This window comes from Plecotus auritus, assembly GCF_963455305.1.
Source record: "Plecotus auritus genome assembly, chromosome: 3".
Classification (NCBI taxonomy): domain Eukaryota; kingdom Metazoa; phylum Chordata; class Mammalia; order Chiroptera; family Vespertilionidae; genus Plecotus; species Plecotus auritus.
The window spans coordinates 19203432-19220150 of NC_137772.1; the positions used below are offsets into that span (position 1 = coordinate 19203432).

The 16719-nt window shown below is 38.1% G+C and overlaps 1 protein-coding gene across 1 annotated transcript in view; it reads right to left on the bottom strand.

Moving 5' to 3' along the window:
• TEX15 (testis expressed 15, meiosis and synapsis associated) overlaps positions 1-16719 on the bottom strand; it is a gene marked incomplete at its 3' end in the record, with an annotated part of 94290 nt that overhangs the window by 53201 nt on the left and 24370 nt on the right. The window contains exons 3-4 of the mRNA XM_080659014.1: positions 7215-7365; positions 2687-2852 (exon numbers count right to left, since the gene is read on the bottom strand). Of these exons, the coding sequence (XP_080515140.1) occupies positions 2687-2852; positions 7215-7353 (305 nt within the window). The 5' untranslated portion in view covers positions 7354-7365. The remainder of the gene's footprint in view (positions 1-2686; positions 2853-7214; positions 7366-16719) is intronic.

Sequence of the window (16719 nt, forward strand, 5' to 3'; positions counted from 1 at the left end):
CTCCCCTGCTGGCCCGGTAACCCCTAACTGCCCTCCCTTGCCAGCCTGGTCATTCCTAACTGCTCTCCCCTGCAGGCCTGGTCCCCCCCAACTGCCCTCCCCTGCTGGCCCGATTGCCCCTAACTGCTCTCCCCTGCTGGCCTGGTTCCCCTCAACTACCCTCCCCTGCTGGCCATCTTGTGGTGGCCATCTTATGTCCACATGGGGGCAGCCATCTTGTGTTGGAGTGATGATCAATTTGCATATTACTCTTTTATTAGATAGGGTGATGTTTAAAGGTAAGTTATTGTAAAACAAAAAAGGATCAAACTGATATAAATAAATAAGGTAATGGACTTAAGAATTCAGTTTCTCTTTTACCCATTAAGGTGGGCTCAAATTTCCTTATTCTGCACAACATCTCTCAAGATTTTTAGGACAAATAATCAATCCCTCATCTGTACACCTATATCTTTATTATAACATTATATTTAGCTGGACATTTTCTCCACTAGAATGTAAATTCTTTAAGGCTGAGGAGAAAACATTTTTCTCTAAGGATATCAAAGACTATTTTCCACCTGCAGTTGGGGATCCGTATATGAGGAGGGTCAACTGTAGAGGTGGTCAGTGCCCCAACTGCAATATTGTTCAAGGGTCAACTGTAATATCTGAAATGGTAGGCACTCAATTGTTTAATGAATGATCGAATACATAGATATTTAGATTAATGTGTTCTTGCTGCTTTCACAATTAGCAAGTGGTAGATGGCATGTAGATAATGGAGACTGGTATCTTTTTGTAGCAACTTTCTTTTGCTGAGACCACAGATTTATAAACTCCTCTAAGGGAAGTGATAAAAAGAAAAGCCAGAGACAATCAATGTTATTAATACTTTCTTTTTTCATTCTATTATTCTGCTAACCATTCTTATTTACTTACCCTTTTGTTTTTCTTTTCTACCTGTGCCTTACCACTTACTTAAGGGAACTTCCTATCATTCATTTTTTAACATATAAAATTAGGTTAGGTTAAATAAAAATTCAACCTAATTTAATAATTAAGTGCCCTTGTTTTGCCAGACTCAGTTTCATATTATGAACACAAAAACATATAAAATGAAACTCACAATGCAGTAGGGAAATCAGACAAAACTAATGTATTGTTGTTAGTTCTATAAAACCAGTATAAAGTTCTATAGGAAACAAGTGAGTTTATCTAATTGGGCTAGAAATCAATATATACTATACCTATTGGTCATTAAAAATGATTAACATGTTTTGCATTGTTGGGTAGTTGTTCTAATTTTTCTGTAACATTCACAAGGAGAAATAACAGGTTGAAAATAAAATGTTACATGGTGGTGGTGGTGGGGACATTATTAAAAAGAACAAAATTATTAAATGCCTAAAAGAACCGAAATCAAGGAACAATGCCAAAAATTCATTTTTGATGACATTGTTATTTCTATCTGCAAGGGGTAGGATATATCCACTCCATTTTACTTTTGCTCAAAACTGGGATTTTTAGATAAATAGAATATACCATCAACTAATTCTATCATTCCCGTAAGTTCTCCCCAAAAACCACTGAGTGGGACAACATGTGTGAGTCAAGAAGAATTGATTCTAAAACAAAAAAAGAAACCCCAAACATTTCAAAATGAGTTCTAAGGATAGGTCCATCAACTTTTAAGATAAATGCAAATTGGTGAAGGAGGCAAGTTCAGATAATGAAAAAACTAAATTAAATTTTGTTCACATAAGATCTATACCTATAAATATAAAATGTTTACCATGAGAACTTTGCATATGCTCTGGTTCTTATCAAAATAACATAATGGAATGTGCCTTCCCAAAAAGGAGAAGGTGTACTTTTAAAAAATTAAGTTTCAAAAATAGTACTTCTAGTGGAATAGTTGGAAATAGACAGGTATTATCTTGCCTAATAAAAACATCAACTCAGTCTTTGAAGGGTTAAGTCAAGAAAAAAGTTACGTTTTAAATATCTTAACTGCTGTTTTATATAGCAGGAGGCACAAAGAATCTTCAAAACTGATGCTTAATGAATGTGCTGATGTATGCTTCTAAAAATTTTACCAAGATTAAAAAGTTAGGAATGTCTGAAATCTAGCTAATCTTATATAATAAAAGGCTAATATGCAAACAGACTGAATGGCAGAAAGATCGGTCACTATGACGTACACTGACCACCAGGGGGCAGATGCTCAACACAGGAGCTGCCCCCTGGTGGTCAGTGCGCTCCCACCAGGGAAGCGCCACTCAGCCAGAGGCCAGGCTCATGGCTGGCGAGTGCAGTGGCAGCGCTAAGGACCCCTCAGGGGATGTCCGCCTGCCGGCTTAGGCCGCTCCTGCTAAGCTGACAGGCAGACATTCCCCGAGGGGTCCCGGATTGCGAGAGGGCTCAGGCCAGGCTGAGGGACACCCCCCCCCCGGCAGTGCACGAATGTCATGCACCAGGCCTCTAGTTAATGTATAAAACTCACTAATCAAATCTCACATTTAGCTTTTGACTGTCACAAAAGTCTATAAGAAGGCAACAAAATAATGAATAAACAAAATCTGTACTTATTTTCTTAGTAATATTTATAAAACCTCAAATGGTAGAAATAACAAATTCATAGAAGACTTTATAGTAAAAACAAACAAAACGAAACCTCAAACTTCTTTAGATCATAGTAACTTACCTCTTAGAAGTAAAACATTTTTCCAGATCCTTATTGTGAACTAGTTTTGTATCCCCAAATTGCCATGACGACTGTAGATCACACCTTACATCAAGTCGGCACTGATTAAGAGTGTCCTGTATGAAACTATACTCTCTAGTATTGGTGAAACAAGATGACAAGTAAACTAAAGATAAAGAAAAGGGCAAGTGGTTTGTGTTTAAAATTACATCCTTGTACAATGACAATTGTATATCTGATATATGACACAAAATAATCAAATACTTGAGATTTTCCCTTTCTTCTGCTTGTTTTGGGTTTATCATGTTACTAGAGGCCTGATGCACGAAATTCGTGCAAGGGTAGGCCTTCCTTCCCCTGACGGCCGGCACCGGCTTCCCTCTGGTTGCCACCACCAGAGCTTCCCTCCAGCTGCCAGCACTTGGAACCCAGGCTTCCCTCTGGCTGCCGGCACCCAGGCTTCCCCCGGTTGCCAGCTGTGGGCAGCCGGCCCCACCCCCCACCTGCACCTGCCTTGGCCTGGCATTGCCCGCATCTGCTGCCACTTCTCCCTTCCCCCTCGACTGATCACCCCGCCGGCGGTAGCCTGGGTCTCCCTCTGTGGGGTGATCGTGGGGCGATGGCGGGCCCCCCTGACCAATCACATCGCACCCACCTTGGCTGGCCTGTCGCCAGTATGTGTCATAACGTGATTGTCCAGATGATCGTTCTGCTGTTTGGTCGATTTGCATATTAAATTTTTATTATTATAGATTCTTTTTCTAATTTCTTAAGGTAGAAGCTTAGATTACCTTCCCATTCTCTAATACAAGTATTTAGTGCTGTAAATTGGTGAGCAATGCTCTGTCCCTCAAATTTTAATGTTGCATTTTTCATTTTTATTCAGTTTAATGTTATTTTTATTTTCTCTTGAAATCTCATGAATATTTAGAAATATGTTGTTTACTTTCCATGTGCTTGGAAACATTAATTTCTAGTTTTCATGTGGTCAGAGAACATATCTGTATGACTTCAATTCCTTTAAATGTGTTAAAATCTGTTTCATGGCCCAATGTACTATCTTGAGTATCAAATGGCAGCTTAAAAAAAATGTCTACTCTGCTGTTGTTGGGTAATGTAAAAACATCAATTAGATACTGTGGGCTGACACTATTTAGTTCTTCTATGTCTTTGCTGATTTTCTGTGTAAGTAGTTCTATCAATGGTTGGGAAAGGAAAGCTAAAGTCTTTATAATTCTGGGTTTGTCCCTTTCTCCTTTCAGTTCTATCAATTTTGCTTCATGTATTTTGAAGTTCTGTTGTTTGGTGAATACACATTTAGGATTGTTATTATTAGTGCTGTGACCCTTTCATTATTACACAATATCCCCCTTTTTTCCCTGATCATTTTTGTCCCTCTGAAGTTTATTTTATCTGAAATTAAATAGCCACTCCTGCTTTATTGGTTGCATAGCCTGTATTTCTCCATGTATTTATTTTCAACCAAACTGTAGCACTGTATGTGAACTGGATTTGATAGTATATAGTTGGTTCACATTTTTTTAAATCCACTGTGTCAACTTCTGTCTTTAGTGTATTTAGATAATTTACATTTAATATAATTAATATGTTAAAGCTTAAACCTGCCATTTAACTGTTTATTTTATTTTTCTCTCAGCTACTTAATTCTCTATTTCACTTTCCTGCATTCCTGTGGGTTACTTGAACATTTTTAAAATTCCATTTTTATTAGAAAGTTTTAATTCTGATTCACATGCAGTTGCAATATGATCTTATTAGTGCAGAAAGATCCTATTAGCCCATTTACCCAGTTTCCTTCAATGGTAACATCTTGCTTCATAATTGTCTTAAATACTTCCTCTATATTCACTGAGAATGTCAGAAAATGTTCTAATTTTTGATCCAACTGTCAAACATAATAAAAAACCTCAAGAGGAGTCCAGCTGTCATGGCTCAGTGGTTGAGCATAGACTTATGAACCAGGAGGTCATAATTCGATTCCTGGTCAAGGCATATGCCTGGGTTTTGGACTCAATCCCCATTGTGGGGTGTGCAAGAGGCAGCTGATCAATGATTCTCTCTCATCATTAATGTTTCTATCTCTCTCCTTCTCCCTTACTCTCTGAAATCACTAAAAATATATTAAAAAGAAAAGAAACCTCAAGAGGAGAATGATCTATAATAATAAAAGCGTAATACGCTAATTAGACCGGACAGGCGAACGACCTTTCAGACGTCCTTCTAGATGAAGCCAGGGCTGCGAGGGCCAAGGCAGCCGCCGTGGCTGCGAAGGCTGAGCCCCTTGCACAGATTTCGTGCATCAGGCCTCTAGTCTACTATATTTCTCTATATTTTTATTCTTTCTATTGTTCTCCCTTTGTTCTTAATGTTCGCAGTTTCTTTGTTTTGTCATTTTCTGTTTGGATAACTTTTTTAGCCATTCTTTTAGGATGTATCTGCTGATGAAAAAATTCTCAGTTTTACTTTTTTGGCAAATGTCTATTTCACTTGTCCTGAAGGATATTTTTTGCTGGGTACAAAATGCTGGATTGACAGTTATTTTATTCCTGCACTTGAAAAACGTTGGCCATTTCCTCTGGGCTCCATGATTTCTAATGAGAAATCTACTGTCAGTTAAATAATTTTTCTCCTATAGATAACATATAGATTCAAGTTTCAAGATTTTTTCTGTACTTAGTTTTCAGAAGTTTGATTATGATGCACTGTGAATGGACTTCTTTGGGTTTATCCTGTTTAGGGTTTATACATCTTTCTGAATATATAGTTTTATGCCTTTTGCCAAATTTGGGATATTTTCAGCCAATATTTCTTCAAATATTTTTTCAGCTCTACACTTTTTCTCTTCTACTTCTGGGACTCCAAGGATAAAGATATTAGATCTTTTATTATTATTCCACAGCTCCCTATTGCTCTGTTAAATTTTTCTGTTTTCTCTATATTGCTCAGGCTGGATAATTCCTATTGCTATATCTTCAAATTTTCTGATTCTTTCCAATGTCTTTGCAATTCTTCTCTGGACCCCATCCAAATAAGTTTTTTATAAATTATTGTATTTTTCAGTTCCAAAACTTATACTTGGTTCCTTATTACATTTTCCATTTCTTCGCTGATTTTCTATTTTTTAAATTTGTTTCAAGAATGTTTATACTTGCTTGTTGAAACATCATTATGATGGCTGCTTTAAAGGTTGTGTCAGATAATTTAAATATTTGTTTTATCATTGCTGGCTTCTGTTGATGATCTTTTCTCATTCAAGTTGAGATTTTCCTGGGTGGTGGTAAGATAAGTAATTTTTATATTACATTTTGGCCCTGGCCAGTGTGGCTCAGTTGGAGCATCACCCCATACACCAAAAGGTCACGGGTTCGATTCCTGATCAGGACACATACCTAGGTTGCGGGTTTGGTTCCCAGTTGGGGCACGTACAAGGGGCAACCAATGATGTTTCTCAAATCAATGTTTCTCTCTCCCTTCTTCTAAATAATCAATAAACATATCCCGGGGTGAGGATTAAAAAAATTACATTTTGGTCATTTTATTATTGTCAAGAGACTCTGGATTACATTTAATCTTGTTTTAATAAGCCTCTACTAAAACTGAACTGGTAGAATAAAGTGTGCCAATAGGGAAAGTGGGGGGTGCTGAATCTTCACGATCAGCAGGGTTGAAGTCCTGGCTTTCCAAAGGGTCTCCACTGATGCCCTGGGGGGATGCCCTGTTAACCATGACCAAGTGGTGGAAGTCCATTTTCTTACTCAGCCTCCACTGACACTGTGGGAGGCAGACAGTTGCCTTGTTACTGGTGGGTGTAATAGATTTCTATGTTCCCTACTTGGTCTTCACTGACTCTATCTAGTCCCAATGAGGAGTGATTCATCACCACAGGGCAGGGGTAGAAATCCACTGACACTGCAAGGGCAGGGGATGGCAGGGAGAAGAACTTGTTACTGTCACGAAGGGGACAGACATAGGTGGAAGTTTATGCCTCTACTTACCTTTGCTGACAAAGGTATAGGGGCTAAGCTGCCCCCACCAACCTATTATTTTGCAGGAGTAGGGTGTTTGTTATCAAATAGACTTCTACCTTCCTAGGATGTCCCTTTCCCAGTCCTTGGCAACAGAGAACAGACTTTTCTTGGGACTTTTTGGGTCTGTGACAATTGGCATTCCTGAGTTGTGTGCATACCATCTGAGACATGGAGGAAATAAAAAGAAAATCCAGAGAACTTATTGCTATGTCATTCCTTGAGTCTCTGGGTCCCTAGCCAATCTGTCATCTTCTCTTCACCTTTTGCAGTCTTCTTATGTTTGTTTTGTTTATGATGTCCAGTGTTTCTAGGTGTACTTAGGAGGAACAGGAGACATGTCTATTCCATTTTGTGTACATGTGTGTTTAAGGCATTAAAGGCCCGACTTAAGCTAATTTTATAGTCAAAAATAAACTAAGAAGCAGAGAAATGAAGTAATAGTTATGAAATAACCCCATCTTTTATAGAAATATTATTACCTTTCCCAGCTGCCCTCCTAATCTTGGGAATGGTAAATTTCTTCAAAGGATTGTCTTCTACACCAGTAATCAATAAAGATTCACTGGCTGAGTTCATTTTCCACAGTGTCTTGTGTTTAGCAATCTCTTTCATTTCCATTTTTTTGGTGGCCTAAAATCAACCCAAAGTTATTAAGCAAAAAGTCAATAAAGATATGAGGCAATGGCAGTAAAATCATTTAAAAGTTCTTACATGGAATTAAATAAAGCTATATTCTTGGCCACATTGACAATAGGTTTCAATCTCAATTTGCCAGGTTAAATATTTATTTGGTAGTTTCTAATAGACTTTTGTAACTCATGTTACTGGGTAATAAAAAAGCCTCTGTGTTACTGAAAAGCTTAATAACTACAAAACACCTTTTATTTTTTACTAACATTTGGTAAAATTCTTGCCAAATCCTCTACTTTTTACATTTTTTTTTACCTCTGTGAACAGACAATACTTTATAAATCAGAATCTCTGGCTTTGGAAGAACTTATGAAAGTTGTAAATCAATTATTGCATGGCTAACCCAACAAGTGATGGCCTAAAACAGTTATTCATTGACTGTTGTTCCTAAATACCACTCTACAAATAGTTTAAGACATCATATATTGTCATTCTAGTAGTAACAAATTCCTTTGCTTCCCTCCTCACTTCTTTTCCCAAACCCTCTCTCCCCTTCCCCACAATGAATTCACTTAAGGAATTCACGTAATTTGATTCTTAACCTTTCAAGTAGAATTCATCTTGGATATCAAAAGAAAGCTATGGAGCCCACCACATATGTGTTAACATGTATTTTTCATACCATTTCATAATCTAGTTAGTTCATCGGCCCCCTGATAGCTATCAACTGCTTAGCTCAAACATTACATCACAATCCAAATTAAGAGCTGGGAAAATTCCACAGAAGGATCACAAAGGATAAGATTCTACTGAAGGTTCATGAAGGATTTTCTCCCTAATCCACCCTCCTCCTCCCTCTATGAAAGGTGAGCTTGCACTATCCCAATCAATCGTGGATCAGAATAGAAATAGACATCTCCAGGAAGAGAAGAAACTCAGTCTTTCTCCCATCAAGCCACATTGATAGACACTAGTAGTGTTGACTTTTAATAAGAATATACTTAAAAATCTACCAGCTCCAGAGAGAGCTAACAAGACTGTCATAGTCACCTGGTAGTTTTATAAGGGGAAAAGGGAGAATAATTTATTAAAATAACTTATATGACAAAAAAAAACCTCTTCAATTAATCATGATCTATGCCTACCCCCCACAAAGGTATATTATCATCAGTTGAAAATACTTTACTTGAAGAGCTACATGCTGTAACAATCCTTAATATTGCTTTTAAATACAGTTAAATTATATTTTCAGTAAAGGTGAATATTTCAGATGTATGGTTTTTTTCTAAAATGTTTCTCTAATAGTAATAAAGACTTAAGGAATTCACTTCATTTGTTCAGAAACACTACCTCAAATTAAGAATAAAACAAGGACACACATTATCACTGCTTCCTTTTAACAGTATGTGAGATGCTCACAATGGCAGAAGAAATAAAAAGTATAAAGGAACTAAAAAGCTAATGGGAAAAGGAAAATGACTTAGGAACTTCTAGGAGTGAGAATGAGTTTCAGCTTGTAAAAGAAAGTTTAGATCTAAATACTATAGACAGATTAAGAATGAATTTTACTTAGAAAGGCAAGAAAAATCAGGTTATAATATTAGGTGAAATACCGAACTTCTCTGAGGCTAATAATAGTATCAAGTGTCTCTCATGGATACAGAACCTGGTCACAGTTAACTACACACAATTAACCATTAGTGTAACTCTGAAGCCTATACTATGGAATCAAGTTATAGTTTGTCAAGAAGCACAGTATTGTAAAGGTAACTAGGTGAGAAGGCAAGTGATGTTGGTTCTAATTCTAGCTCTGCAAACCAAATTAAACTTGGAGAAGCCACTAACTTCCTATACGGTGCATTACTCTGTGTGCATTATTCAGAGACTAATTAGTGGCAAAGGAATAAATCCCTTTTATGTCAATAGCCAAGTCAAAAGACTTTATACTCTCTAAGTCTATTTTAAAAGAATATTTGTACTGAGATTCCTAAGTCTATCATTAAAAATTAAAGACCTGAATGCTTGAGACTTTTGGTAATAGATTAGAGATTACTAAATTAATCTGCAAAATCTTTTACCTAGTTACTACAAGAATCTTTAATAAGAGTACACTGTAAATAGAAATAAAAACAAAACAGTACTTGGTATTTCAACTGAACTTAAGAGAGTCCTATTAATAAGACTTAACTATCAGTTATGAAAAGGTTTTCTAAAATAAGGTTTTCTAGTATAGATACATGAAGCATTATTGAGAAAGTTTTTTTCAGTCCTCTTTCAAACTTTTACATTAATCAGCTTTTTAACTTACCTTTAACATCTCTAAAAATGTGCTCTCTCTTTAACAAAAAGAAACAATGCCTCAGTTTCAGGATTTTTTGGCAAATAATACTGTTATGTTTTAACTTGTATTTACTAATACCTTTTATTTGTGCCATATAATACTGACTTTCCACTTATTTTCCATCCCCAAATATACTTAAGTAAAAAATAAGTCTATTGCTAAATTACTAAAGTATTTTTGTAATTATGGTATGCAGATATGACAAAAATCATTCCCCTTCTAGTAATCTCAGGATTGAAGAACAAATGATGAATAAATAATGTCCTTGGAACTTTAGTCACAAACACATAAATTCTGAGTTCTTGAGAGTTCTAAATACTTGAGACTAAGATTATTCTAATAAACAAAAGGGTAAATCAGATCATACATATGATAAACTAAATATACACTTAGTGAGATTAAGCCCACTAAGTGTATATTTACTTTATGTATATATATTTAGTCCAAATTTTTATTGGACAGATCAGGGGTTGGCAAAGTATAGCTTGTAGACCAAATCCAACCCACTACCTACTTTTGTAGGGCCCACAAGATTAAGTGATTGGAAAAAATCAGTAATAATATTTAATGTCACTTAAAATTACATAATATTCAAGGGTCCATAGTTAATGGAACACAGACAGACCTATTCATCTACTGTCTATGGATGCTTTCCTATTATAAAGAGTAAAACTGAATAAATGTGACACAGACACTATGGCCCACAAAGACTAAAATATTTTCTATCTAGCCTTTTACAGAAAGTTTGCCAACTCTCGCTATAGATGAAGCAATTAAGTGTCAAAGAGTTGAAACAATAAATATAGGTCTCATGATATCCATTTCAGGGATTTCTCCTCCTACACTCTCACTGTTGCAATGATCTCTACACTATATTCTGAATTTCATCCCTACCCACTTTGCTTCTCTCTATCCTGCTCAACAGCATTTAAATAGGCTCACACCCGATCATTTGAAAAAACAAAATAAACAAAACCTGCCAGGGTCGTATTTAATTTCTATCATCATCACTCTACCTAAACAGCAATCTTCAGTCATCCATGTCCACAACAATCTCTCTCTCACTCACATTAGTACAATTCTGGTTCGGAACTTACTTGGCCTCTCTACATTTGATACTCGACCAATCAGCTCTTCCTGAGTTTTGTGACTTCATAATCCTGACTTTACAGCCACTTCTCAAGTAGTATTTTCTTAAGTCTTTTGATAACACATCTTTCTTTAACTGGCCTTTATTATTGTTATAATTATTTGTTCACTTAAATAAGAAAATAATAAAAATTTATTATTTTATCTTTGCAAGCAATAAAAATAGAACCTGGTGGTTTTAATTTGCATTTCTTTTACTGTTAGTCGAGTCATCATTTACTTTTTACTGTTAGACTGAGTCATCATTTACTTTTTTCTGTGAATCAGTTGTTCCTTTTTCTCCATTTTTTGCCTACAAGATGGTCTTTTAGTTAATGATTTGTAAAGACTCTATATAGAAAGTAGTTTTTAATTTGTCGTAAGTGTTCCAATAGTTTTATGGCATTTTCCTCTCATAGCAGAACTTTATTTTTTGTGTAGTCTAATTTCTCAATCTTTTATTATAATGAATCTTTATACTATCATCAATAGTGTATGAGAGTTCCACTTGCTCCATATCCTGATTGACAGGGGTGCAAATAATATCTTATTGTGGTTATTCTGCATTTCTCTGATTTTAATGCCATTGGTCATCTACTTGAGTATATTTTGGCCATTTGTGTTTTCACATCTGTGAAATGCCAGTTTAAGTGTTTTACTCACTTTTCTATGAGGCTGTTTATTCTATGTATTTGCAAGAAATCTTTTTGAGATACTAACTCTTCACCTATTACACATGCTGCAAATAATCCCCCCCAACGTTTTAAACTTGTCTTTTCACTTTTTTGAACAGAAATATTTAACCTTAATGTAGTCAAAATTACGAAGTTTTCCTTTACATTTTGTGCTTTCTTTTTTTGTTTTTGTTCAACTTTAAGAAATAATTTTCCCAAAGGTCATAAAGATAATCCCCATATTATTTTCTAAAAGTTTTATAGTATAGCCGTTCACCTTTAAGTCTTTAGTCTGCCTGAAATTCATTTTTGTCTAAGGAAAGAAGGATTCAATTTTTCCATGTGCATATCAAGCTTTCCTTGCCCCGTTTATCTAGAGTACCATCTCTGACATAAATCAATTTTCCATAGAGCCATGAATTCTAGGCTCTCTGCTCTGTTTTATTGGTTGTGGTGTTTTTCTGCAACCCTATATTATTACCATACTATAAATAAATCTTGATATATGTCTGGGCATAATCAAAAGATAAGACAAATCTCGTTCTTCCAAAGCATCTTTGCTCTTACACACACATCCTATATAATAAAAGTGTTGTATGCAAATTGTCCCTTAGACCGAGAGTTCGTCCAGGAGTTTGACCAGGGGGCAGGAGCCAGCCAGGGGAAGGAAGGGAGTACCCAGCCAGCAGCCGCTAGGGACCCTATCAGTGCAAAAATTTAGTGCACTGGGCCTCTAGTTTTAAAATAAGCTTGCCTAATAAGAAATGTTGTTTAGGTTTTAATTGGAATATCATTGATTCTACTGATCAATTTTGGAAGAAATGACATTGCGATATTAGTCTTCCCATCTGTGAATATAGTATATCTCTACACATATTCATGTTATTAGTATCTTTCTTTTCTTTTTTTTAAATAAATTTTTATTGTTCAGATTATTACAATTGTTCCTCTTTTTCCCCCCCATAGCTCCCCTCCACCAGGTTCCCACCCCACCCTCTGCCCTTACCTCCCCCGCACTGTCCTCATCCATAGGTGTACGATTTTTGTCCAGTCTCTTCCCGCATCCCCCACACACCTTTCCCCCTGAGAATTGTCAGTCCACTCCCTTTCTATGCCCCTGATTCTATTATATTCACCAGTTTATTCTGTTCATCAGATTTTTTATTCACTTGATTTTTAGATTCACTTATTGATAGATATGTATTTGTTGTTCATAATTTTTATCTTTATCTTTTTCTTCCTCTTCCTCTTCTTAAAGAATACCTTTCAGCATTTCATATAATAGTGGTTTGGCAGTGATGAACTCCTTTAGCTTTTTCTTATCTGTGAAGCTCTTTATCTGACCTTCAACTCTGAATGATAGCTTTGCTGGGTAGAGTAATCTTGGTTGTAGGTTCTTGCTACTCATTACTTTGAATATTTCTTGCCACTCCCTTCTGACCTGCATAGTTTCTGTTGAGAAATCAGCTGACAATCGTATGGGTGCTCCCTTGTAGGTAACTAACTGTTTTTCTCTTGCTGCTTTTAATATTCTCTCTTTGTCTTTTGCTCTTGGCATTTTAATTATGATGTGTCTTGGTGTGGTCCTCTTTGGATTCCTTTTGTTTGGGGTTCTGTGCACTTCCTGGACTTGTAAGTCTATTTCTTTCACCAGGTAGGGGAAGTTTTCAGTCATTATTTCTTCAAATAGGTTTTCAGTATCTTGCTCTCTCTCTTCTTCTGGCACCCCCATAATTCAGATGTTGGTACGCTTGAAGTTGTCCCAGAGACTTCTTACACTATCTTCAAATTTTTGGATTCTTTTTGCTTTTTGCTTTTCCGGCTGAGTGTTTTTTGCTTCTTTGCATTTCAAATCTTTGACTTGATTCTTGCGATCCTCTAGTCTGCTGTTAGGTCTCTGTATAATATTTTTTATTTCAGTCAGTGTATGTTTAATTTCTAGTTGGTCTTTTTTCATATCCTTGAGGGTCTCTTTAAATTTATCAGCCTTTTCTAGGAAATTCTTGAAAAACCTTATAACTGTGGTTTTGAACTCTATATCCAGTCGTTTGCTTTCCTCCATTTCTTTCATTTGTGACCTGTTTGTCTCCACATTTGGCTGCTTCCCTGAGTTGGTAGAGTAGCTTTGTGTGCTAGGTGTCCTATAGGGCCCAGTGGTTCAGCCTCCCCAGTTACCTGAGGTGGACACCCTTGGTGCACCCCTTTGTGGACTGTATGCACAGCCTTGTTGTAGTTAAGTCTTGATTGTTGTTGGTATCACTGGGAGGAATTGACCTCCAGGCCAATTGGCTGTGAGGATCAGCTGTGTCTACGCTGGGAGAACTTCTGTGCTGGAGACACCCTTATGAGACAAGACTTGCAAAATTGCAAAAGCCTCTGTGCTCAGCTTGGATGGGGTGGAGTCTCAGGGCTGAGCAGACAGTTTTGGCTTCCCATCAGCCCTGCCCTATGTGGCCCGTGGGTCTCAGTGTCCCTCGGTAATCACTGCAAGCACCTCTGAGAGAAAGCCACCCTCAAGTTTTTCCCGCTGCAGACAGTCCAGTTTCTCCCAGAATGAGTCTGGGTTCCCAGAGTCTCACCCGGAACTGGAGTTCAGCACAGTCAGGAGCTTCCGTCTCCCTCCCACTTGAGAAAGCCAGTCGTGCACTCAGCAGTCAGTCCTCTCCACACACGTGCGCCTCCACACCTCTGCCTTTCGCAGCTCCCCTGAGTCTCAGTGTGCTTTTCTCTTTTCCTGACAGTCCAGATCCCCCCTGTATGAGTCTGGGTCCCCAGGGTCTCGCGCGGAACCGGAGTTCAGTGCAGTTGGGAGCTTCTGTCTCCCTTTCGCTTGAGAAAGTCAGCCACGCACTCAGCCGCCAGTCCTCTCCGCGTGCGTCTCCGTACCTCAGCCTTTTGCAGCTCCTCTGAGTCTCCGTGTGTCCCTCTCTTTCCTTCTAGTTGTAGAATTTCCACTCAGCCAGCTTTCCTGTGGTTCTGGATGATGTCCGTTTTGTCTTTTAGTTGTAGTTTTGAAATTGTTGTGCAAGGCAGCAGTTTAGGTGTTTACCTATGCCGCCATCTTGGTTTCTCTATCATTAGTATCTTTCAGTAAAGGTTTATAATTTTTCCCCATGAGGGTTTTACACATTTTTTTTTTCTTGAAGCCTTTTTTTTAAAAATTTTTTATTGAGGATCCAAGATGGCAGCATAGGTAAACACCTAAACTGCTGCCTCGCACAACAATTTCAAATCTACAACTAAAAGACAAAACGTCTATCACCCAGAACCACGGGAAAGCTGGCTGAGTGGAAGTTCTACAACTAGAAGGAAAGAGAAAAGAACATTGAGACGTGCACAAGAGCTGAAAAGCTGAGGTATGGAGGCGCGCGAATCAGGCTGGTGGAGGGCAACTGGGAGCGCTGCTTTTTTCAACCTGAAGGGAGACAAGGTCCCGATTACTCCAAACTCCAGTTTCTGGTGAGATGCGGGGGACCCAAACTCCTACGGGGAGAAGCTGGACTGTCTGCCATCGGGTCGAAAAGTGAGGGTGGCTTGCTTGCAGGGCTGCGCGCAGGAATAATTGTTTACTGTGCTGGGGCGCAGGACGCGGGGACGCAGAGCCAGCTAACTGGCAGCCATTGCTGTTTGCCACGCCCTAGCCTAGTGACGCCCTGAGACCCCGTCCTGCAAACCTACAAACCCACCCAAGCTCCAAGCAGCGGCTTTAGCATATGAATGGCCTGCCCTATCGCAGCTTAACCTAGCAAACTTGCAGCCCGGGTCAGACAGCTCCAAAACATCCAAACTCCAAGCAAAGAGGAGAAAACTGTAGTTCTCGCTGTAGCGCCTGCTGGGTGGCCTCAGACAGTAGCTGACCTGCACCCCATTAGAGATCCAGAAGCCAGTGTACCTAGTGGTCAGTGCGAGACACCAGATTTCAACTCCTCACATCCATAAGTGACACATTCAAGAGGCAGACTCAGTGAGCACCAAAGCCCCACTGAAACAAGTCCTGCACCATAAGCGTGTCTCTAGTGCAGCAGTTCTTCCATTATAGACACAGCGGGTCCTCACAGCCAATTGGCCTGGAGGTCAATTCCTCCCAGTGTACCAACAGCAATCAAGGCTTAACTACACCAACAATTTGCACTCAGCCCACAAAGGGGTGTACCAAGAGCGTCCACCTCAGGTGATTGGGGAGGCTGAGCTACTGGCCCCTATAGGTCACCTACCACACAAAGCCACTCCATCAACACAGGGAAGCAGCAAAATGCAGAGACAAAGAAACATGTCATGAATGAAAGAAATGGAGGAAAGCAAACTACTGGATGACATAGAGTTCAGAATCACATTTATAAGGTTACTCAAGAATCTTCTAAAAACTGCTGAGGAACTTAGTGAGACCTTTAAGGATCTTAATGAGAATGCCAAAAAAATGGAAAAGGACCAGTCAGAAATTAAGCATACACTGTCTGCAATAAAGAATATACAGAAACTCAACTGTAGATCAACGTACTCCAAGAATCAAACCAAAAATCTGAAATATGAGGAAACAGAAAACACCCAACCAGAAAAACAAAAAGAAAAAAGAATCCAAAAATATGAAGATAGTGTAAGGAGCCTCTGGGACAACTTTAAGTGTACCAACATCCGAATTTTTGGGGTGCCAGAAGAAGAGAGAGAGCAAAATATTGAAAACCTATTAGAAGAAATAATGACAGAAAACTTTCCCTACCTGGTGAAAGAAATAGACTTACAAGTTCAGGAAGCACACAGAACCCCATACAAGAGGAATCCAAAGAGGACCACACCAAGACACATCATAATTAAAATGCCAAGGGCAAAAGACAAAGAGAGAATCTTGAAAGCAGCAGGAGAAAAACGGTTAGTTACCTACAAGGGAGTACCCATACGACTGTCAGCTGATTTCTCGGCAGAAACTATGCAGGCCAGAAGGGAGTGACAAGAAATATTCAAAGTGATGAACAGCAAGAACCTACAACCAAGATTACTCTAGCCAGCAAAGCTATCATTCAGAGTTGAAGGTCAGATAAAGAGCTTCACAGACAAGAAAAAGCTAAAGGAGTTCATCACCACCAAACCAGGATTACGTGAAATGCTGAAGGGTATTTTTTAAGAAGAGGAAGAAGAAGAAAAAGGTAAAGATAAAAATTATGAACAACAAAATGATATCAAATACATACCTACCAACAAGTGAATCTAAAAATC